Source organism: Cebus imitator, unplaced genomic scaffold, assembly GCF_001604975.1.
Source record: "Cebus imitator isolate Cc_AM_T3 unplaced genomic scaffold, Cebus_imitator-1.0 Scaffold148, whole genome shotgun sequence".
NCBI classification, from domain to species: domain Eukaryota; kingdom Metazoa; phylum Chordata; class Mammalia; order Primates; family Cebidae; genus Cebus; species Cebus imitator.
Window position 1 is genome coordinate 1,171,740 of NW_016107463.1, and position 24,728 is coordinate 1,196,467.

At 38.6% G+C, this 24,728-nt stretch overlaps 1 protein-coding gene across 2 annotated transcripts in view; it reads left to right on the plus strand.

Moving 5' to 3' along the window:
* Nucleotides 1-24,728, plus strand: part of EFHC1 (EF-hand domain containing 1) — a 62,710-nt gene that overhangs the window by 36,663 nt on the left and 1,319 nt on the right. For both annotated transcript variants that reach the window (XM_017542854.2, XM_017542855.2), the window contains 3 exons: nucleotides 7,175-7,388; nucleotides 7,778-7,925; nucleotides 24,157-24,367. In XM_017542854.2, coding sequence (XP_017398343.1) covers nucleotides 7,175-7,388; nucleotides 7,778-7,925; nucleotides 24,157-24,367 — 573 coding nt within the window. The remainder of the gene's footprint in view (nucleotides 1-7,174; nucleotides 7,389-7,777; nucleotides 7,926-24,156; nucleotides 24,368-24,728) is intronic.

Sequence of the window (24,728 nt, forward strand, 5' to 3'; positions counted from 1 at the left end):
AAAAAAAAAAAAAAAAAAAAAAAGAAAAGGGAAAGGAACTCATATGAGTTTGTAAACTAAAAAACTGTAAGCTTACCTTTGATACCTGAAAAACCTGGAAAAATTAATACAGAGTTGATTACAAAAATAGCTATGAATAATGATAGATATTGTTAAATGAGGAGAAATGATAAATTTCTACTGACTGTAGCCTCTGTACTTACAAACAACCTGGTCAAACATGATATATCACAAAAAGTCGAAGTGTTTACAGAGGACTTCTATTTCTAGCAATGATAGACCAGATAGTTTAGATCAGCCCTCTTGCTGAAGGTGTATATGTGTGTGTGTGTGTGTGTGTATGTGTGTGTGTTACCACTTGAAGGTGCTGAACAACTAGTAAGATGTAAAGAATCAGAGCAAGAACCAGGGGAACAGTGAGAACCACAGAAGTGAACCTGACATTTGGGGCCATTTTTCCACTAGGCGTATTTGCTGATTACAGAAGATCCACCTGTGAGGACAAACATTGGAATCTATTTAGGGTCTGTCAAAGGCAGAAGCTCCTGGTAAACCCTCTGTGCTTTCCTCTGTCTGTAGCTAATCTTTGAAGGGACTATTGTCTGGCTTTGAATTATCATAGTCCCTGATTGTCTCAGTTTTACAAATAAGATTAAGGTGATCTTAGATTCTAACCTGGATTCTAATAACCCCAGGTGACTGTCAGAAGCAAACAAATTCCCTGCAGATGACATCATTTTAGCCTTCAATTTATTTCTGCAGTTTAAAAAAATACAATGTATGGCACTCACTCACAAAAACAATATTAATAATACAATGTTCAGACACAAGATAACATGAAGAAAATGACCAGAAATAAGTGACAATAGAATATACCTATAGGGACTTCAGATACTGGCATTATGAAACGTAAACCTCAGTTGGGTGCGGTAGCTCACACCTGTAATCCCAGCATTTGGGAGGCCAAGGCAGGTGGATCACCTGAGGTCAGGAGTTTGAGACCAGCCTGGCTGACATGCTGAAACCCCGTCTCTACTAAAAAATATATAAAAATCAGCCAGGCATGGTGGCACACGCCTGCAATCCCAGGTACTCGGGAGGCTGAGACATGAGAATCGCTTGAACTCAGCAGGCATAGGTTTCAGTGAGCTAAGATTGTGCCTCTGCACTCCAGCCTGGGTGACAGAGCAAGACTCCATCTAAAAATAAAATTTAAAATTTGAAAAAACATGAAACTTAAAAAAAAAAAAAAACCTTTGTTTACCATGTTTAAGGAGATAAAGAATAAGATTGAGAATTTCAGCAAAAAATGAGAAATAAACAAAAAAGTCTATTTCAGTTTTCAAAAATCATCACATTAACAGAATAAAAGAGAAAAATTAGATTTTGAGAAGCATTTGCTAAAATCAATCTAATATGATTTTAAAACAAAACTCACATATACCTCTGAACCTAAAGTTTTGAAAAAGTAAAAAAAAAACCTCTTAATAAAAAGAGAATAAAAGGGAGTTTCCTTAATTTGATAAAGGGTATACATGAGAAGTCTACTGCAAACAGCTTGCTTAGCGATGAAATGTTGAAAGGGTACTTTCTGAGATTAGGAGCAAGACAGGACTGCTATCACCCCTTCTTGTCTGGAAGTCCTAGCTAGAACAGGAAAACAGGAAGGAATAAACAAGTATAAGGATTGAAGAGGAAAAAATAAAATTGTCATTATCTAAAATGAAGAATCGTATTTATAGAAAATAGTCCACCTTCTACAATAGGGAAGTCAATATACAAATGGCAACAAATAAAACATAAAGTTAGAAAATACTATTTACTGTAACATCAAAAATATTAAATTCCTAGGTATAACTCAAATTCCTTTGAATAATATTTTAGGTGTTACATAACTGTACTACATATCTGTAACACCTAAAATATTATTGAGAGAAAATTAAGAGGACCTAAATAAATGAAGGAATATACCATGTTCACTGGTTAGAAAATTCAGTGTTCTAAAAATATTTCCCCAAAATCGATCTATGGTTTAAAAGTAATTACAGTCAAAAATCCCAAAATGTTTTTATTTTTACAGAGCTTGACAAATTGATTCAATAATTTATGTGGAGATGCAAAGCACCAGGAATAGCCAAGATACTCTTAGAGAAGAACAAGATCAGTGGATTTGCTCACCAAAATACTACGCTGTATTAAAAGTACAATAATTAAAACAGCATGTTATTGGTACAAGGATAGACAAACTAATGGAATAGAATAGATGACCCAGAAAAAGACATGTGACAAATACAGCACTGCAGAGGGCCTGGCAGAGGAAGGTCTTTCTAAGAAATGATATCAGAACAATTAGATATTCATGTACCAAAAAAGAAGAAAATTTGACCTCCATCTCACACCAAAAGTGGAAATCGAGTCTAGGTAGATAGAAAATCTAAATGTGAAAGGCAAAACAATAGAACTTCTTAGCAATAAATAATCTTAACATTATTGTAGGAAAAGATTTATTTAGTGGGATTCAAAAAGCAGTCATGTTTTAAAAATGGATAAATGGCCAGGCGCAGTGGCTCATGCCTGTAATTCCAGCACTTTGGGAGACCAAAGCAGGTGGATTACCTGAGCTCAGGAGTTTGAGACCGGCATGACCAACATGGTGAAACCCTGTCTCTACTAAAAATACAAAAAAATTAGCTGGGCATGGTGGCTCACGCCTGCAGTCCCAGCTACTTGGGAGGCAGAGGTTGCAGTGAGCCGAGATCACACCACTTCACTTCGGCCTGGGTGACAGAGCAAGGCTCTGTCTCCAAAATAAATAAATAAATAAAAATAGATAAATTTGACTGCATTAAGATGAAGAATTTCTGTTCTTCTAAAAAACACCATTAAGAGAATTAAAAAAGGCAAGCTTTGAGTGGGAGCAGATGTTTAATACAGAAATCAACCAAGATCTTATATTCAGAATATATAAAGAACACTCTGAAAACGTTAAGAAAAATTAGCAAGAAACGTGAACAGGCATTTTACAAAAAGGGGATATCCAAGAGGCAACTAAACATATAAGAAGGGCCAGGTGCAGTGACTCACACATGTTTTCCCAGCACTTTGGGAGGCTGAGGCAGGAAGATCGCTTGAAGCTAGGCATTCAACACCAGCCTGGGCAAAATAATGAGACCCTATTGTTACAAAGATAATAAATAAATAAATTAGTTGGGCATGGTGGCACATGCCTATAATCCAAGCTGCTTGGGAGACTAAGGCGGAAGGATCACTCGAGCACAGGAGTTTGAAGCTACAGTGAACTATGATCCTGCCACTGCACTCCAGCCTGGGCAACAGAGACTCTGTCTTTAAAAATATGTACATATGACAAGTTGCTCAGCTTCGTTAGTAATGAAAGAAATGCAGATTACAATCATAGTGAGTTGCCTCTACCCATCCATCAGAATCATTAATATGTTGGTGAGAATGTGGAACCATAGGAACTCTCATACTCTTTACTAAATGAGTATACCCACTTTGTAAAACAGTTTGGCAGAATCATGTATACTAGATGTGCTAAGGGTGCAATATATGTGCACCAAAAGGTAAGACTATTTATAATAGGATAATTCGTAATAGCAAAAACAGACCTAAATATCTACCTACAGGAGAATGGTTAAATTATGGCGTATTTGTGTCATAATTTGAATTTTGTTCAATGAAAATTAATGAACGACAGCTACTAAGAACAACATGGCTAAATCACATAAACCTAAGTTTGAATGTAACAATTCAGACACAAAAGAATGCATACATATTATGTAATTTCATTTATATGAAGATTAAAAAGCAGACAAAACAAAACTTTATGGATGCCTGCTTTGTAGCAAAGCTAAAGAAAACCTTACAATTGAAGGCAATGGCCTGTTTGATGGAAGGATAGAATATTGATTGGGAGGTTCTGTCAGCATTCTGTTTCTCAACCTGGATGGTGATTATATGGGTGTTCACTTTATTAAAATTATTTGGACTGTACATTTTGGTGTTTTTATTGTTGTTTTGTTTTTGCAGTTTTCGTTCTGTGTTACTGCTCACAGTAAAAGGATTTAAAAGAAAGCCAACAGAACTGTTAGTAAAAAATAGGGGATATCTTCATATGGGCAGGAAAAAAGAAATGATATTCTAGTCCTGGTAATTTTCAGATGTTTTACCCTGACCTATTTGGTGAAATAGAAAATGTATTCATTAGACTCATCACAAAAGTTCTTGAGGAAAAAAGGGTGCTTGACAATGAGAGGAAAAGGTTTATGAGTGAGGTGGGGACTTCAAAAGAAAATATATGGAAATTCAAAAAGAAGGGAGTATGCTGGAGAAATGATCAGAGACAAATGTGATTAAGTCCCATGGAGATCAGACAAAGACACTGGATGTGTTCTGAGAAAATAAAGTATACTAAATCCTAGTAGGCAATTGGTGCCTAAGTAAAAATATGCTGGTAAACTCTCTGGGTCTGAGAATGGAGTACTGGCTGAGAAATTTGGCAAAGCTTTGGAAGAGCATAAGAAAGATGATTTGAACTGTGATCTTCAAAGCAGCTGAATGTCTTCCAAGAGATATGCAAGACAGTACCATCTGTGGTGTTTGTTAAGAAAATATTACAGCCTCTGTTTATTTTATTTACTATGAGTGCATTTATTTTATAGCCTCTGATATTTTTATATGTGCCTTTTAGTGCACAAATTATATTTATATAGAACATATGTTTAATTATTAAATCATTCAACAAATATTAAAGGACTACTCTGAGCTAGATATGATTATAGATACCAAAGGTATAGTGAAGAACAATATTTGCTCTCATGGAGCTTACATTCTAGTTAACATTCTATAAATAAATATATTGTATAAGGATAGGTGGTAACGTGCTGTAAAAAATAAAACAAGAGACAGAGAATGATGGGAAAGGGGCTCATTTATATCAGAATGATATTCTGGTCATGGTGATTTTCAGATGATTTCCCCTGACCTATTGGTAGAAGAATGGGAAAAACCTCTCTGAGGAGGTCATAGCAGAGCAGAGACCCAGTGAATAGCTGAGGAAGCCAGCCAGGGGAATATCTGAGCGAGCTGCATGTAAGACCAAGACTGTGTGTCGTGAATGGAGGGCAAAAGGGTGGAAATGAGAGGTCGGGGGCCAGCCAGGGCTCTGTAACCGGTGGTGTAACAAGGCAGGAGGAATGGGCTGATGGGAGCAGTTCGGGAAACAAGAAAGTATAGATAACAAGCTGCAGAGAACTTAAAACCAACTAAAAGTTTGTCTGTTTATTATTATTATTATGTGCCTGTAATTCTAAACAACATCAGTGATACTCATTCCCAAAGAGACAGCTCCTCCATACAGTAGAATTTCAGCTAATACATGTAGAAGAAAACTGGGAAGTAGAAAAATGGTCATTAGGCATTAGTAATCATGGTTGTAAATAAGATCCAGCAGTGGCTACTAAAATTAGTGGGAAAACCTTTGAGGAGAAACAGGATTTCCATAATCTCAAAACATGTCCCCCAAGATGTTTATTAATTGCAAAGGAAAATGTGGTAATTTTAAGGAAATAAATCCATCAGAAACCTTCTTAACCAAGTGATCAATGTCAACGTCATCTGTAATAAGGCAAATTGATATCATGAACTCCTTGGTATACACTAAAAACATGATATCTTTTCTGGAATACTTTTGCCAAAAATACAAAAATGAAATGCATGAGGAACATTCAACAAAATAATCGATCAGTAGTCTGCAAAAGTGTCAAAGTCATGAAAGACAAGGGCAAACTGAGGAATTACTTATCACCTATTGGAGGACACCAAAGACAAATAATAACTAAATGCAATGTGGGATCGTGGATGCGATCCTGAAATAAAAAGTCATGTGTGAGAAATAGGTGAAATTTGAATAAGGACCATAATTTATTTACTAATGTTGTACTATTGTTATTTTCCTGGTTCTGATGATTGTACTAATGGCTATATAAGATATTAACATTAGGAGAACCTTGGTAAAGGAGTGAGACTTCTCTGTAATAATTATGCAGCTTTTCTATAAATGTAAGCCTCATTCCCAATAAAGAATAATTTTTTTTAAGTTTTATAGTACTCTTTCTGCCATGGTAAAACATTACCATCATCTTCCCTTGCCCCCCGGTATTCCCATGCTTAGAACTTTGTATTTTATTCTAAGTGTGATAGGAATTCTTTGAAGATTTGAGAGCAGAGGAGTGATGTGATTTGATTTTCATTAACTATATTGTGGTTGTTTATTTAAAATTTATACTTTTATTACATGGTTATACAATCTGAAAGATTTGGAGACTATTAGATGAGCGAATGATATGAGAAAATTATTTTACTAAGAGAAAAATCTAATGACTTCTTTAATAGATGAGGAATTGTTACACAAAGAATCCCATGGTCTTAACAAAAACATATGCTACAGTTACAATATGAAAGGATTTTAGTCAGGAATAAGCAAACCTGTATTAAGGTTTGTTGGAGCTGGAGTTTCTTCCTTAGGGGTTGTGTGATCACTCTGCAATTTGATTTAGAAAAAGTCTTGTCTACATGGTAGTTTCTCAGAATCACTTTCAATTCTTTGATTTATTACTCTCTCTCATCTTTTTAAATTTTATTTTTTACAATATGTAAATAACTTGATTTGCTTAAAAACTGAAACCTTATATAATCATCTTAGTGTTCATGAAGTTGAACATAATGTCAGCCAACAGGTCTTGAACTAGCAGCCTATGATCAGAATGTAGCCCACTTATATGTTCTCATATACTGTTTGTTTGGGCTTCGTGGTGCTTTAGAAGAGTTGGAGTCAGTACTTTAAAAATCAGAGGTTTAAAATAGTAATTCACATTTTTATGTTTAGAAAAACTGAAAGATCTATGAACATTGGGCCTACAGTCTCACAAGGCAACAATTGGGTTGAGTTGGTGCGGCCTTCCTTGGGAAGCCTCCCATAGATGAGGCATGTTTTTCCCAGAGACACCAGGGTTCCCCATAGATGGTTTGTTTATATTGTAAGAACCCAGACTGCTTCATTTATATCCTATATCTGGCCCCTGTAGGCATTTAGGTTTGCACATCTGCATAGACCATGAACCTTCATAATAGCCTCTTTTCTTCACCTTTCTAGGAATCCCCCATTCCAGAAGACAAAGACCGCAGATTTGTCTTCTCTTACTTTCTAGCTACTGACATGATCAGTATCTTTGAGCCTCCTGTTCGCAACTCTGGTATCATTGGGGGCAAGTACCTTGGCAGGACTAAAGTTGTTAAACCATACTCTACAGTGGACAACCCCATCTACTATGGCCCTGGTGACTTCTTCATTGGTGCTGTGATTGAGGGTAGGTCTAAACACAGTCCAGAATTTCCTCCTGGCTCTCTGAATGAGTTCTTAGTTGGAATTTAATTCACTTAACCCTCGTAAGAGGCAATTAGATTGTATTGCAACTGAGATAAAGCTACTATCCTTGTATATATGGTATAATGTGTTAATCCCCTTCCCAATAAATTAAACTCTAAATTGATTGCATTTGTTGGCTACAGATGTTAACAATAAGTTTTGTAAACACTGAGCAAATGACTGCATATTAATATGTCATTTAAAGAACACTTATTAGTTTCTGTCATAAATGCATACCCATGAATTTATCATTGGAAGTTTAATACTGTTTTACTCCTGATCGCATGAGAGAACATCACCAAGCTAAGTGTGTTGCTACCTTTTCTCCAGTGTTTGGTCACCGGTTCATCATCCTTGATACAGACGAGTATGTTTTGAAATACATGGAGAGCAATGCTGCCCAGTATTCACCAGAAGCACTTGCATCAATTCAGAACCATGTCCGAAAGCGAGAAGCACCAGCTCCAGAATTGGAAAGGTATGTGTTTGACTGCTAGGGTTTGGCATACTCAAAATATTCAGAAAGTAATTCTTGAAAAAAACGAATCAGTAATCACATTCTAGATTTTCAGATTTCTCTCACCAGCTGGGAATTATTAGACATAAACAGAAGGTTCCCTGGATCAATGTAGTAACTAGTAACTTAAGAATTTTTTCAACTTCATTTACTTAGCAAATACAGTTGACCCTTGAACAATGTGGGACTTAGGGTTACCAACCTTCCTGCACAGTTGAAAATCCATGTGTAACTTTTGATACCCCAAAACTTAACTACTAATAGCCTACTGTTGACCGGAAGCCTTACCGATAACATAAACAATTAACACATATTTTGTATGTCGTGTGTATTACATCCTGTATTCTTACAATACAGTAAGCTAGAGAAAATAAAGTTAAAGAAATCATAAGAAAGAGAAAATTATTTACTATTCATTAAGTGGAAGTGGATCATCTTAAAGGTCTTCATCCTCATCTTCCTGTTGAGTAGGCTGAGGAGGGTGGGTTGATTTTGCTGTCTCAAGGGTGGCAAAGCAGAAGAAAATCCAGGTTTCAGTGGGCCTGTGAAATGCAAATTCTTGTTGTTCAAGGATCAACTGTAATTATTAAATGCTTATTATGTGCCAGACACTATCACCAGGCCCTTGGATTTTTATCAGTAAACAAAATAGAAAAGAAATGGCTGCCCACATTGAGTTGACCTTCAAAGCAGCAGGAGATAGACAATAACACAAGTAAATAAATTATACAGTATATTGGCTGATGAATGATGTAAAAAATGGAGCAAATTAAGAGTAATAAGTGTTTCTGGAGAGTGGCAGTAGGTTGTGAAGGTAGGTCAGGGTAGGTGATTGTACCTTGAGGTAACATTGAACAAAGACTTGAAGGGAGTTAGCTGGGTGCATTTCTGGAGGAAGTGCTTTTCAGGAAGCTTTTCTTCCTTAAAGGGCAAAGGCCCTCAATGCTAGCATATCTTACTTTAAATGCTCAAGGAAATGCTAGCATGTCTTACTTAAAGTACTCAAGTACCTTGGCAAGAAGTAGGCTAGTGAGAGTGTCTGCAATGGAGTGAGTGAGAGGAAGAAGAGTAGGAGATGGAATTAGAAAATTAACAATGGGCCAGACTGTGTAGAACTTACTAGGTCTTTGGAAAGTTGCTGGCTTTTTTCTCTGAATGAAAGGAACCACTGGGGGCAGGGGCATCTGAGTAGAGGAGTGACATATATTTTAAAAGAACTATCCTGGCTGTTGTGTTGAAAACAGATTAGGAAAGAGATTTATTGCAGTACTCCAGGCAAGAGATGATGATGTATCGGCACAGGATGATGGTGTCAGTGGAGGTGGGGACAAGCGGTCTGATTTGGATGTATTTTGAAGGTAGCACCAATAGGACTTCAGACAGATATTCTAGGGGATGTGAGGGGAAAAGAATAATTAAGGATGACTCCAAGATGTTTGGCTTGAGCAACTAGAAGGAAGAAAGTGTGATCACCTGAGATGGGGAATGTGTGGGCTGTGGGTAGAACAGTTGCCTTTTTTATTGGTTGAGGTGGGGATTTCAGTTCTGGATATATCATATATTAGGTTTAAGACAGCCAAGTAGATAGCCAAGTAGAGAGCATACAATCTGTTGGATATGTAAATCTGGAGTTTGAGTGAGAAGTCTGAGCTGGAGATGTAAATGTGGGCGTTGTTGGCATGTAGTGATATTTTAGGCTATGAGACTGGATGACCTCTCTCTCCTTCTCTCTCTTTCTCTCTCTCTCTCTCTTGCGACAGGATCTCGCTCTGTCACCAAGTCTGGCATGCAGTGCCAATAGTGGAATAATAGCTCAGTGCAGCCTCAAACTCCTGGGCTCAAGAGATTCTTCCACTTCAGCTTCACAAGTAGCTGGGACTACAGGTACACGCCACCATGCCCAGCTAATTTTTAAATTTTTTGTAGAGACAGGGGTCTGAGTTTGTTGCCAAGAACTCCTGGGCCCAAGTGGTCCTCCCACCTTGGCCTCCCAAAGTGCTAGGATAACAGGCGTGAGACACTGCTCCTGGCCTGGATGAAATTTCTAAGGAATTAGTGTAGATAAATTAAAGAATGACTCTAAGAACTAAGCTCTGGGGTCCTCCAACACTTAGGGGGATTGAAAAGGAAAACCAATGATGCAGGAAGAAAACTAAGTGAATGTGGTGTCCTGGAAGCCAAATGAAGAAGTTACAGGTAATTCTTTGTTTACATGGTAGTGTAGGACTGTAAAAAATAACTGTGCAAAACAATTTTAATAATCAAAGGGAAAATGTGCAATTGTTCTGTGCCCTTTAAAAATGTTTTGTCACTGCTGGGCGCTGTGGCTCATGCCTGTAATCCCAGCACTTTGGGAGGCCAAGGCAGGCGGATCACAAGGTCAGGAGTTCAAGACCAGCCTGACCAACATGGTGAAACCCCATCTCTACTAAAAATACAAAAAAAAATTAGCTGGACGTTGTGGCATATGCCTGTAATTCCAGCTACTCAGGCAACTGAGGTGGAAAAATCACTCGAACCTGGGAGAGTTGCAGTGAAACAAGATCGTGCCACTGCATTCCAGCCTAGGCAGCAGAGTGAGACTCAGTCTCAAAAAAAAAATTTTTTTTCTCAAAACATTAAAAACTTTGATGGTTATAAATGTATAAGGAAATGGAAAAATAGTCAAACCAATTTTTACTTAGCACACTATAATTTAAAACATAGATAACAAATAACTAAAGTGTTTTATTTATAAAAACTCTATTGAAAGTTTGAGCAGCACTTGTATACTTCTCATTGTATAACTTATACAGAATGAACATCTGTTCTATGCCTTGGTGAATTATCATATTCCTGTTTAAGTTTGGATCAACTGCCAATATTTTATGATTTTTACTTTCAATGTTATAAAATATCTCTTAGATTTCCTTTAATGAGAGTGAAATATCTCTGAGAGTTCTTTTAATGTGAAGCATTTTATAGGCATCTGGGATATCTTTATTCTTTTCATTACAACCACTTTTCTCATTTATGCTGATAGGTTTGCCTTTACCAGTTTCCACTGGCTGCATATCTAGAGTCAGCTTTCTCTTCTATAACTCCATTTATATTTGACTTGAATTCACTTCTTGCATCTTTGGTGTACTCTGATCCTTATTGGCCAAGTCTCTCTTTTGATTATCCATTTTTGTAAAATACAGTTTGTGTATCACTGAGAGATAAGGAGGCAACATAGCTACACACTTTACTGTCTGTGTGAACTGTAAAACAAATATACAGTGACCAATCACCAACAGACTCTGAAAGAAGTGATATAATTATCACTGATTGTGATATGCATCTGTTTAATTACATTGTGATTAGTGGAAAAAAGTCCTGACAGATAAGTTTGTACTTTATGCAATTACTCATAGTTAATATCTGTGTTAACTGAAATTTGAACCATGTTGTTGGGGACCTGATTATTTTATTAAATGATGGTAATTGAAATTCATACACAGGAACTGTGAACACACTGAGAACTGCCCTCATATCAAGGAAGACAGACTTGATGGAGGACAGGTGAGCTTCAAAATTATGGCTTACCCCAGGAGAGTTATTGGTTTTTCCCAAGAAAGAAATCCAGGGAGAGCTTGTGCTGTTAAACAGCAACGTTTTTTAAGCGACAGTGTACAGCAGCAGCTGAGGTTCTGCTTTTTGCAGAGCAGGGATACCCCATAGGCATTGTGCCCAGAGTTGTAGCTCAAACGCAGTTCTGCACTCATATTTATAACCACTTTTTATTTTATTCATTTATTTATTGTACTTTAGGTTCTGTGGTACATGTGCAGATCCTGCGGGATTGTTGCATAGGTACACACATGGCAATGTGGTTTGCTGCCTCCATCCCCCTGTCACCTACATCTGGCATTTCTCCCCATGTTTTCCCTCCCCCACTTCCCCACACCCCCACTGTCCCTCCATTGGCCCCCCCAACAGACCCCAGTATGTGATGCTGCCTTCTCTGTGTCCATGTGTTCTCACTGTTCAATACCCACCTATGAGTGAAAACATGTAGTGTTTGATTTTCTGTTCTTGTGTCAGTTTGCTGAGAATGATGGTTTCCAGATTCATCCATGTCCCTACAAAGGACACGAACTCATCGTTTTTTATGGCTGCATAGTATTCCATGGTGTATATGTGCCACATTTTCCTTGTCCAGTCTATCATCAGTGGGCATTTGGGTTGGTTCCGGGTCTTTGCTATTGTAAATAGTGCTGCTGTGAACATATGTGTGCATGTGTCTTTATAATAGAATGATTTATAATCCTTTGGGTATATACCCAGTAATGGGATTGCTGGGTCAAATGGAATTTCTATCTCTAGATCCTTGAGGAAGCACCACACTGTCTTCCACAATGGTTGGACTAGTTTACACTCCCACAAATGGTGTAAAAGTGTTCCCATTTTTCCACATCCTCTCCAGCATCTGTTGTCTCCAGGTTTTTTAACGATTGCCATTCTAACTGACTTGAAATGGTATCTCAATGTGGCTTTGATTTACATTTCTCTAATAATCAGTGATGATGAGCATTTTTTCATATGTTTGTTGGCCTCCTATATGTCTTCTTTCGAAAAGTGTTCATTCATATCCTTCTCCCACTTTTGGATGGGTTTGTTTGTTTGTTTTCCTTGTATATCTGTTTTAGTTCTTTGTAGATTCTGGATATTAGCCCTTTGTCAGATGGGTAGATTGCAAAAATTTTTTCCCATTCTGTTGGTTGCTGGCTCACTCTAATGGTTGTTTCTTTTGCTGTACAGAAGCTCTGGAATTTAATTAGGTCCCATTTGTCTATTTTTGGCTTTTGTTGCCAATGCTTTTGGTGTTTTAGTCATGAAGTACTGGCCTGTGCCTATGTCCTGAATGGTTTTGCCTAGGTTTTTCTAGGGTTTTTATGGTGTTAGGTTTTATGTTTAAGTCTTTAATGCATCTGGAGTTAATATTAGTGTAAGGTGTCAGGAAAGGGACCAGTTTCTGCTTTCTGCACATGGCTAGCCAGTTTTCCCAACACCATTTATTAAACAGGGAATCCTTTCCCCATTGCCTGTTATTGTCAGTTTTGTCAAAGATCAGATGGTTGTAGAAGTGTGGCATTGCCTCCGAGGCCTCTGTTCTGTTCCATTGATCTATATCTCTGTTTTGGTACCAGTACCATGCTGTTTTGATTACTATAGCCTTGTAGTATAGTTTGAAATCAGGTAGTGTGATGCCTCTGGCTTTGTTCTTTTTGCTTAGGATTGTCTTGGCTATGCGGACTCTCTTTTGGTTCCATATGAAGTTTAAGGTGGTTTTTTCCATTTCTGTGAGGGTCATTGGTAGCTTGATGGGGATAGTGTTAAATCTATAAATTACTTTGGGCAATGTGGCCATTTTCATGATACTGATTCTTCCTAACCATGAACATGGAATGTTTCTCCATTTGTTTGTGTCCTCTCTTATTTCCTTGAGCAGCAGTTTGTAGTTCTCCTTAAAGAGGTCCTTTACATCCGTTGTTAGTTGTATTCCTAAGTATTTTCTTCTCTCATAAAATGATTTGGGAAGGAGTCCGTCTTTTCAGATTGTTTGGAGTAATTTCAGAAGGAATGGTACCAGCTCCTCTTTGTACATCTTGTAGAATTCAGCTGTGAACCTGTCTGGACCTGGACTTATTTTGGTTGGTAGGCTATTAATTGCTGCCTCAACTTCAGCTCTTGTTGTTGGTCTGTTCAAAGTTTCAACTTCTTCCTGGTTTAGGCTTGGAAGGGTGAAAGTGTCCAAGAATGTATCGATTTCTTCCAGGTTTACTGGTTTATGTGCATAGAGTTGGTTTTAGTAATGTCTGATTGTAGTTTGTATTTCTGTGGAGTCAGTGGTGATACCCCCTTTATCATTTTTTATTGTGTCTATTTGATTCTTCTCCCTTTTCTTTTTTATTAATCTGGCTAGTGGTCTATTTTGTTGATCTTTTCAAAAAACCACCTCCTGGATTTATTGAGTTTTTGAAGGATTTGTGTGTGTGTGCCTATCTCCTTCAGTACTGCTCTGATCTTAGTTATTTCTTGTTTTCTGCTAGGTTTTGAGTTCTTTTGATCTTGCTCCTCTAACTCTTTCAATTTTGATGATAGCATGTTGATTTTAGATCTTTCCTTGCTTCTCTGGTAGGTATTTATTGCTATAAATTTCCCTCTAGATAACTGTTTTAAATGTGTCCCAGAGATTCTGGTACATTGTGTCTTCATTCTCCTTGGTTTCAAAGAACATCTTTATTTCTGCCGTCATTTCATTGTTTATCCAGTCAACGTTCAGGAGCCAGTTGTTCAGTTTCCATAAAGCTGTGTGGTTCTGAGTTAGTTTCTTAATTCTGAGTTCTAATTTGATTACACTGTGGTCTGAGAGACTGTTATTATTTTCCTTCTTTTGCATTTGCTGAGGAGTGATTTACTTCCAATTATGTGGTCAATTTTTAGAGTAGGTGCCATGTGGTGCTGAGAAGAATGTATATTCTGTGGATTTGGGGTGGAGATTTCTATGGATGTCTATTAGGCCCGCTTGGTCCAGATCTGAGTTCAAGTCCTGGATGTCCTTGTGAATTTTCTGTCTCATTGATCTGCCATATTGACAGTGGAGTGTTAAAGTCTCCCACTATTATTTTGTGGGAGTCTTAAGTCTCTTTGTAGGTCTTTAAGAACTTGCTTTATGTACCTGGGTGCTCCTGTATTGGGTGCGTATATATTTAGGATAGTTAGCTCTTCTTGCTGGATTGATCTTTTTAATGCCCTTCTTTGTCTCTTTTGATCTTTGTTGGTTTAAAGTCCATTTTATCAGACTAGGACTGCAACTCCTCCTTTTTTTTTGCTCTCCATTTGCTTGGTAAATCTTCCTCCATCCCTTTATTTTGAGCTTGTGTGTGTCCTTGCACATGAGATGGGTTTCCAGAATACAGCACACCGATGGGTTTTGATCTGTTATCCAATTTGTCAGTCTGTGTCTTTTATTGGTGCATTTAGTCCATTTACATTTAAGGTTAATATTGTTATGTGTGAATTTGATCCTGCCATTTTGATGCTAGCTGGATGTTTGGCCTGTTAGTTGACACATTTTCTTCATTGTGTCGATGCTCTTTACCATTTGGTATGTTTTTGGAGTGGCTGGTACTGGTTGTTCCTTTCCTTGTTTAGTGCTTCTTTCAGGAGCTCTTGTAAGGCAGGCCTGGTGGTGACAAAATCTCTCAGCAATTGCTTGTCCATAAAGGATTTTCTTTCTCCTTCTTCTATGAAGCTTAGTTTGGTTGGATATGAAATTCTGGGTTGAAAGTTCTTTTCTTTAAGGATGATGAATATTGGCCCCCACTCTCTTCTGGCTTGTAGGGTTTCTGCCAAGAGATCTGCTGTGAGTCTGATGGGCTTCCCTTTGCGGGCAACCCGACCTTTCTCTCTGGCAGCACTTAGCATTTTTTCCTTCATTTCAGCTCTGGTGAATCTGACAATTATGTGCCTTGGGGTTGCTCTTCTTGAGGAATATCTTTGTGGTGTTTTATGTATTTCCTGGACTTGAATGTTGGCCTGCCTTGCTAGGTTGGGGAAGTTCTCCTGGTTAATATCCTGAAGAGTGTTTTCCAGCTTGGATTCATTCTCTCCGTCATATTCAGGTACACCTATCAAATGTAGATTAGGTCTTTTCACATTATCCCATATTTCTTGGAGGCTTTGTTCATTTCTTTTCACTCTTTTTTTCTCTGTTCTTGCCTTCTCATTTTATTTCATTGAGTTGATCTTCAATCTCAGATATCCTTTCTTCTGCATGGTCAATTTGGCTATTGAAACTTGTGTATGCTTCGCAGAGTTCTTGTGCTGTGTTTTTCAGCTCCATCAAGTCGTTTATATTCTTCTCTAAGCTGGTTATTCTAGTTAGCATCTCATCTAACCTTTTTCTAGATTCTTAGTTTCTTTGCATTGGGTTAGCACATGTTCCGTTAGCTCTGAGAAGTTTGTTATTACCCACCTTCTGAGGCCTATTTCTGTCAATTCATCAGATTCATTTTCCATCCATTTTTGATCCGTAGCTGGTGAGGAGTTGTGATCCCTTGGAGCAGGAGAGACGTTTTGGTTTTTGGTGTTTTCATCCTTTTTGCGCTGGTTTCTTCACATGTTAGTGGCTTTATCTACCTATGGTCTTTGTAGTTGGTGACTTTTGGATGGGGTCTCTGAGTAGGCATCCTTTTTGTTGATGTTGAAGTTATTCCTTTGTTTCTTAGTTTTCCTTCTAACATTCAGGTCCTTCTGCTGCAGGACTGCTGGAGGTCCACTCCAGACCCTGCTCACCTGGGAATCACCTGCAGGGACTGTAGAACAGCAAGGGTTGTGGCTGGTTTCTTCCTCTACTATTGTCGTCCCAGAAGGATGTTGTCCTGAGCTTTCCTTTATGAGGTGTCTCTTTGGGTAGACAGGGGTCAGGGAGCTGCTTGAGGAGACAGTCTGGCCCTTATAGGAGCTCAAGTGCTGTACTGGGATCTCCATTGTTCCATGCAGAGCTGCTGGGCAGGTACCTTTAAGTCTGCTGCAGCTGAACTCATAATCTCCTCTTTTCCCAGGTGCTCTGACCTAGGAAGGTTGGCTTGATTTATAAGTTCTTGTCATGCTGCTGCCTTTTTTCACGGATGCCCTGCCCTTCACAGTCTGCCAGCAGAGGTGTTGCTGGGCTGCCGCAGGCTCTGCCCAGCTGCTGTGTGAACTGCCTCAGTAGTGGCGGACTGCCTCTGTATTGGGGGACGCCCTTCCCCCCACTGAGCTGGACTGTCCTGGGTTCAGCTGCACTTGCTGCAAAACTCTTAATCCAGAGTGTTTCAGATTGCTTGTTTTGTAGGGGTGGTACCCGCTAAGCCAGATCACCTGGCTCCATGTCTCAGCCCCATCCCTTTCAGTTGAATGGGTGGCTCTGTCTCCAAATAGTTCCAGGCATCAGTCAAAATGGCTGCCCAGACTTGTGTGAGTTCCTATGCACTGACCTGGCACTGGCTGAAACTGCCGCACTGAAAACTCTTGGTGCTTTTCGGCCCAGGAATCTCCTGGTCTGTGGGCAGTGAAAACTTATTTGGAAATGCAGTGAGCACTCACCCTCTGTGCTGTTCTTGCTGGGAACTGCACTCTGGAGCTGTTCCTATTAGGCCATCTTGGATCTGCAACCTACACCCACTTTTTATTATATGCAAATTAAGGTGCAGTTTATGCAGAAATTTCTAGGAAAAGGGTGGTAACTTCCAGGTGTTTGAGTTTTTGCTTATGGAAAGGGGTGGTTACTTCTGGATGTTGTCATGGCATTGGTAAACTGATATGACACACCGGTGGGCATGTCTTATGGAAAACTGCTTCTGCCCCAGAGCTATTTTAGCTAGTCCTCTTTTTGGTCCTGTGTCCCAGCTGAGCCTCCAGAGTCAAGCCTCCTACCTCAGAATGATTTATTGTGTCAAATGCAGATTTAGCTACATTAAGGGAATTGGGAACCTTGGAGACCCCTTAACCAGGAGTTTCAATGGAATGAGAAGAGGGGGAAAACCTGATGGCAGTACATTTAAGAGAGAATGGGAGAGAAAAATTCTGGACCAGAGTGGAGACTACTCTTTTGGGGAGGTTTGGTACAAAGGACAACAGAGAAATGGGGTAGCAGCTGGCAGAGAAAATGAAGTCAGGAGAAGGGTTTGTTTTATTTTATTTTTGCTTTAATTTTAACATAGAAGAAATAGCATGTTTGTATGTTAATGGGAATGATTCCATAGAGAGGAAAACATTGATAAGTGTGTGTGAGAGAGGGGTGAATATCTGGAGTTTGTGACAGGATGGGGTTTAGTACAAGTGGAGGAATTGGCTTTAGATGGAAGCATCAACCATTCACCTAGAGCAGTATTTCTCAAACTTTTGGATCTCAGGACACCTTTATATTCTTAAAAATTATTGAGGGCCCCAGAGGATTTTTATATGTTGATATCTATTGCTATTTAGTATATTATAAATTGTATCTGAAAAATTTTCAAATATTATTTGAAAATAATTTCATGTTAACACGATGTAATTTTCTGGAAAAAAAAACTGCATTTACAAACAATAAATATTCAGTGAGAAGAGTGATATTGCTTTACCTTTTTGCAAACCTCTTAATGTCTGATTTTAGTAATAGAAGACAACTGGATTTTCATGTGATTTTGTGTTTTGCCTGCTGTGACAGCCTGTGTTGTGTGACCTTTGGAAAACTCCATTGTGTACTTGTGGGAAAACAAGGAATAAAAAGACAAATAATTACTAAGTATTATTACAAGAATAGTTTTGACCTCACAGACTCCCAAAGGGCCTTGGGAACCTCCATAGGTACTGGGATTACTCTTTATCCTTGATCTAAGGCAACAGGCAAAAAGGCAGAAGATGTGGGTTCAGATGCTGGTAAGTGAGCAGATATTGGGAGGCCTTTGTGATTGTTTTATAAGAATAGTGCAGTAGAAAGAATGACGATAGAGGAAGATGTTGAAGCTCTCAGGAAAAGTTATGAAATGCCCTATTTTATTGAATTATATACATATTAATAAAATGTATATACAATAAAATTTAAAACAGCATATTTTAGCTACTACTAAGAAAGAAAAAATTGCCAAATATAATCCATATTCATCATTAATTGAAAAATACATGTTAATTCCAGAGATGTTAAAATGTAAAAAAGAAAAATTGTCTCATTTCATGGACATGTATTTAATTTAAAAAAATTAAACTGTTGGCCAGGCACGGTGGCTCACACCTGTAATCCCAGCACTTTGGGAGGCCGAGGTGGGTGGATCACCTGAGGAGTTCCAGACTAGCCTGTCCAACATGACAAAACCCCATCTCTACTAAAAATACAAAGAAAAGAAAAATTAGCTGGGTATGGTGGCAGGCAGCTGTAATCCAAGCTACTTGGGAGGCTGAGGCAGGAGAATCCCTTGAACCCTGGAAGCAGAGGTTACATGAGCCAAGACTGTGCCACTACATTCCAGCCTGGGTAATAAGAGCAAAACTCTGTCTCAAAAAAAAAATGTCTCAGGACTTGAAGAAATATGATAGCTGTCTAGGAAATTGGGAGGCTGAATGGACTAGAGAAGCATAGTTTGGCGGTTGGACAGCATTAAAAGACCACTTCATATTCATAGTCATATATTTAATTCAAGTACTTCCCAAAAGTTTTTTTTCTGTGATTGTCCCTTGTTTATACACATACCAGCAGACACTGGAAAGCTTCTTGCTTCAGCATACCACTAATTAAATCATCTTTAACATTTTTTTTTAGATTTAGTAATTTAAGTTTTTTAAAATTTAGTAATGAAGAAAAGATACCACTGTGGCTCTTAGAATAAGTTATCAATAAAAATAAGGAAGGAGAAATTCAAATTTTAGGTTGCCATATGGATATGGTTTGTTTGGCCCCACCAAGCCTCATGTTGAAATCTGATCGCTAGTGTTGGAGATGGGCCTTGTGGAAGGTGTCTGGATCCTGAAGGCAGATCCATTATAAATGGATTCTCATAGGAATGCCATTCTCATAGGAATGAGTTCTCACTTGTAGTTCCCATGAGAACTGTTGTTGAAAAGAGCCTGGCACCACCTACTCTCTCTCTCTTTTGCCTCTTCTCTCACCATGTGATCTCTGCACATGTCTGTTCCCCTTCCCTTTCCACCATGAAGGGGAGCATCCTGACATCTTTACCAGAAGCAAATGTTGGTACCATGTTCCTTATACAGTCTGCAGAGCTCTGAGCCAAGTAAGCCTCTTTTCTTTATAAATTACCAGTCTCACCTATTTCATAGCAACACAAATGGACTACGACATGGATTAAGAGATCCATTGCCATCCTCATTTTGATCCTCACCCTCCTGTTCTTCCCTTGTGATGGGCCAGAGAGATGAGTGAGGGAAAATGCTTGAAGATGATATAAATCCACTGTCACACCTTCCGTGTGTCCTAGCCATTCTGCACTTAGCTCCTAACTCACCCATCTGATAAAGAATCCTGCTCTAAGAAAATACAGATACAAATATATTTAGCCACTCATTGCTAAGAGTCGTAAAAGGGGATCATGAGTACTTGTCAGACCAATAGTTTTTATGTCCTTTTTTTTTTTTGAGACAGAGTCTTGCTCTGTTGCCAGGTGCCGGGCTGGAGTGCACATCTCGGCTCACTGCAACCTCCATCTCCCGGGTTCAAGCAATTCTCCTGCCTCAGCCTCCCGAGTGGGTGGGACCACAGGTGCGCGCCACCACCTCCAGCTAATTTTGTATTTTTTAATAGAGATGGGGTTTCACCATGGTTTTGATCTCTTGACCTCATGATCTGCCCGCCTCGGCCTCCCGAAGTGCTGGGATTACAGGCATGAGCCGCTGTACCCGGCCTACTTTTTATGTCAATTGTCAGTTACAAGATGATGAAATTTGGAGTTAGCCATTTGCTTTCTCTGGGCCAGAAAATTAGAATAATGCACAGGTAACTGAGTATTGACTTCATCTTCAAGTTGTTAAATTCTCTTTGGGTTTGGGGTCCTCACTGCAGTATTTTGAACTTAAGGACAGCAAATGCGCATGCTTATAAACCTACCCTCCCCAGGAAATCCACATGTGTGAAAAGCATAGATAGCCTAGGTAACATACACACTTGTTCATATATATTATTCTTGTTCCGTTAACATGCCCATTTGTGCACTTCAGCTTCAAGAGGACCCTACTTTCTTACTAAATGTTCTTTTTAATCCTTTTCTTTTTCACTTCCAGCCACTTTTCCCGTGAGAATTTTCCAAATATTCTCATTTCCTTTTTCCATTTTATTCAAGGAAATGGAAGTCCTTGGTTTCAAATATGAGATCAAATGATCCAATGTGGGCTTCATCAGTCTTCTCACCCTTCATCTTCATCTTAGAATGTTTCTCTACTATCACTCTTCTTTATCTTTTGTCAGAGATAAGTAACTCCTCCTATTTCTTCAAATCTAATTCTTCTATTTTGTGTCTGTAACCACTTCCCTCCTGACTGCTCCAGAATCTTTATGACTTTTAATGACTGCTTCATAAATTGCTTTCTTGAAGGTCATTGATTGTTTCCAAGTATAATGGACTCTTCTCATTTAGTCATTAATTCAACAGATATTTGAGCTTATATCATATACCAGACCTTATATTTAATGCTTAGGCAATTTTTTTTTTAAGTGAAGGGACAGGTAGTAAATAGTTTAGGCCTTGTGGGTCATATCTTCCTTGGGGTAACTACTCAACTCTACCCTTACAGCATGAAAGCAGCTGTGGCAGTACATCAGTGAATAGAAGTGGTTGAATTCCAAGAAAATTTTATGTATAAAAAATAGGCAGCAGGTTGGCTTTGGCCTGGGTGTCATAGTTTGCTGACCCCCCGGTCTAGTGTTTAGTTTTTCTAATCTACATATAATATTGATTACTCTTTACCACCCCTCTTTTGAAACCCTCTCTTGAGTTCTGGAAACTCAAAGTTTCTGGTAGTCCTACCTCTCTGAAAGCCTATCCTGTGTGTCTTTTTCCTACTTCTGTCTACTAGGTCAGCATTTCTCAAGGTCCCGTTTTTGGTCCTCTTGCTTGCCTTCTCTAAACTTTCTGGAAGTTGCATTATCTGAGTTGCTCTCCTCACCATTCTGCTGAATCCATTTTCAACATGTCTTTGTCCATCTGAGCCACCAGCACCTCTCACTTTGTACAACTAAAAATGAAGCCACTGTGACATCCCGCTTACCTAAGGAAGATGAGCCACTCTATAAAACACATTCACTTTTATGGAAAGTTAAGGAAGGGCATTGGAGGGCTTGGCACAGAGTTTTCACCCAGCATGTTGAGACCTCCAGCTACCTCTCAGTTGGCAGTCCCTGTTTAGCATAACCAGCTGGCCCCCATGTTTTCTTGTTTACCCATGTGAGCAAACCTTGCCCTGAGACTTGCAGCTCTTTTACAGAATGTACCCTGACTTGGGCTCTGGCAATAAAGGAGGGGCTGTAACTTTAACTAGCTTGGCCTTAAACAGTACCACCTGTTGCCTTCTATCAGTGAATTTACTCCATCTTGCTCAAAGGCAGCAGATGCCATGGGTATTTTTCCTGCTGTATAAAGGGGAATGGGAATCTGCCTTCTTGGGGAAAAAGAGAGTTATTGTCTCTTTCCCCAGATGATTGGATGATCACATTTTAACTTTATATGCTCCATGCTCTAGTTCTTAGAAACACATGGAAGATTGAGGTTTGACTGCTTCCTGCCACTAAAATAGCACCCTGGTGGTCATTCATAATTTAGTATATATGATTCAAATTACATTTATCAGATAAACATATTCTGCTTCTATAATGAATAGTGCCAGAGAGCACTTAGATATTGGGGATTAGTACAGCAACTTTTATTGTTCTTGGCTTACTACAAAAATAGCACATGTCCGGAGTTTGAAATTTTAGGGAATAAAAATCTAGGTAATACAAATGGAAATAAGCAAAAATTTTTGAAAATCTTGTAACTAAGAGATAACTACTTCTAATATTTTGTTTTTAAAGGTGAATATAAAGTAGAAAATTCTGTAATACTATTTTGCTGGCTTTTTTCATTTGATAGTCTATCAAGAATCCCCGTGAAAAGAAATATTTTAAGGCACATACATGAAGGGACCAAGGAGAAGCTTTGCTCCTACCCCATCTTTCATCTACCTGCTTCTTACCCTCCTCTCCCCATAGGTGACTACCTCTTTCATTGATTTTTTTGAATATCTTTTCAGAGTTTCTTTAAGTAATATAAGCAACTTTGAGTATATACTCGTATTCCCCCACAACTTTTACAACAAAAGGTAACACTCTATACTTGCTTTTATGTCTTGATTTTCGCACTAAAAATCTCTTTATACTCTTTCTACAGCATTGTCAGTGGCTGCATTATTATTCTGTTGCCTTATCATAGTGTAAATTATTTAACGAAAATTCCCTATTTTTGGACATTGAGGCTGTCTCAAAACAATCTTCTAGATGTATCTTTGCATACAACCCATGATTATTTGCTTAGGATAAATTATTTGAAATTATTTGCTGCACTTTTGCTTCATCTTTCCAAATTTTTCCTGAAAGGTTATTCTACTTTATACTTTCCCCAGCAAGACTTGCCAGCAGGTAAAAGGGGAAAATAAGTTTAAAAGAGGCTATTTGCAACAGTGAACTTAAAAAATATTATACACAAGAAAAATAAATGCAGAAAAGCAATGGTAGATTGATAGTTCTCAAGTCATAGAAGGAGAGGAATTCAGTAAGAAGTGACTGGGCATAATTGAGAGAATGTTGGAACTGAAGTGAGGTGTGAGTACTAGTCTTGCCGCTGACATGGAATTTCAGATCAGTCGCTAGAGTGTTCAATTGTGTTTTCTCATCTCTGAAAGAGGGAAAAATGCTTACTGAGTTTATTTGGCCCATTTTGTTCTAAAAGAACTTATGAAGATGAAACTTGAGGGAATCTTTCAGCCTTAAAATTTTTAATTTTATAACTGTACCTTCATGTTCAGAGGAAATAAAATTGAGCCTCTACTTATTGTGGTTGTGTTTTAAAGGCTTAGACCTCTGTCTTCCCGATATTCTGTGTTACTAATCTCTCTTAATTTCAGTAAATGCTAAGCCCAAACTTCTCACTTTACCTCACAGAGCAATCTCTTAGCTCCCATAAATAAACTTTTACAGAATTCAGTGTGAATTGGAGAGGGAATAATATTAAAAGTATAAAAAGTCGATTCTTGTCTTCAGATACATATCTGTATCTATCTATCATATCACTCAGGCATTTAGTTTTAGATGAGGAAACATTAATCTGCAACAGCAGTAAGACACAATGTGATTCCCACAGATACCAAATTTGGCATGGTGCTGGTATTAGATTTGCCTCCTTGTGGTGCAGTGATTAGCAGATGGCAGGAAAGGAGGCTGAGCAAGAAGGGAGGAAATTCAAAACCTACCCCCAGTCAGGCCTTCCTGATGTGGAGGTCAGCTATCAGCCTATGGGCAAGTATTCAGATATTGGTCAGGTCAATCTCAACGCTGTGATTAGAAGTTTCCCTGGTTTCATTAAGGAATAACTTTGGTCACTAAGATGAGCTTGGTTAAGAACAAATACCATGTGCAGTCATTTCCTTCCTTTCTCTACAGCAAGCAAACTGAAAAGGATCCAGGCGTGCAGGAACTGGAAGCATTAATAGACACAATCCAGAAGCAACTGAAAGATCATTCATGCAAAGAGAACATTCGCGAGGCATTTCAAATTTACGACAAGGAAGCTTCAGGATATGTGGACAGAGAAATGTTCTTTAAAATCTGTGAATCACTTAACGTCCCAATAGATGACTCCTTGGTTAAGGAGGTCAGTATGAATTACTCATCTCAGTTGATTGCAGAGGCTAAGCGCTGATCATTCTTTCCTGAAGGCAATTGTATGTGTATTTCACTATAACTGAGACAGATATAGGATATTCAAATCAGATCCCCTATTCTGTCCTGATTAGGCATTGCCCATTGATTCTAGCGTTGGCGTTCTTTTCTATTTGCTGTTAGGGTATCTCTTTAAGTGGGCCTGGGGCTGGACAACACAGAGTGGTTAGAAGACCAACATGTCAGGACTGAAGGAGGGCAACAGAGATGATCCAAGAGGGTCAGCTTCCAAGGGAAGACTCAAAGATAAGTTGACTGAGCAGACTGTTGGAAGCCTTTGATACCCTTCTTCT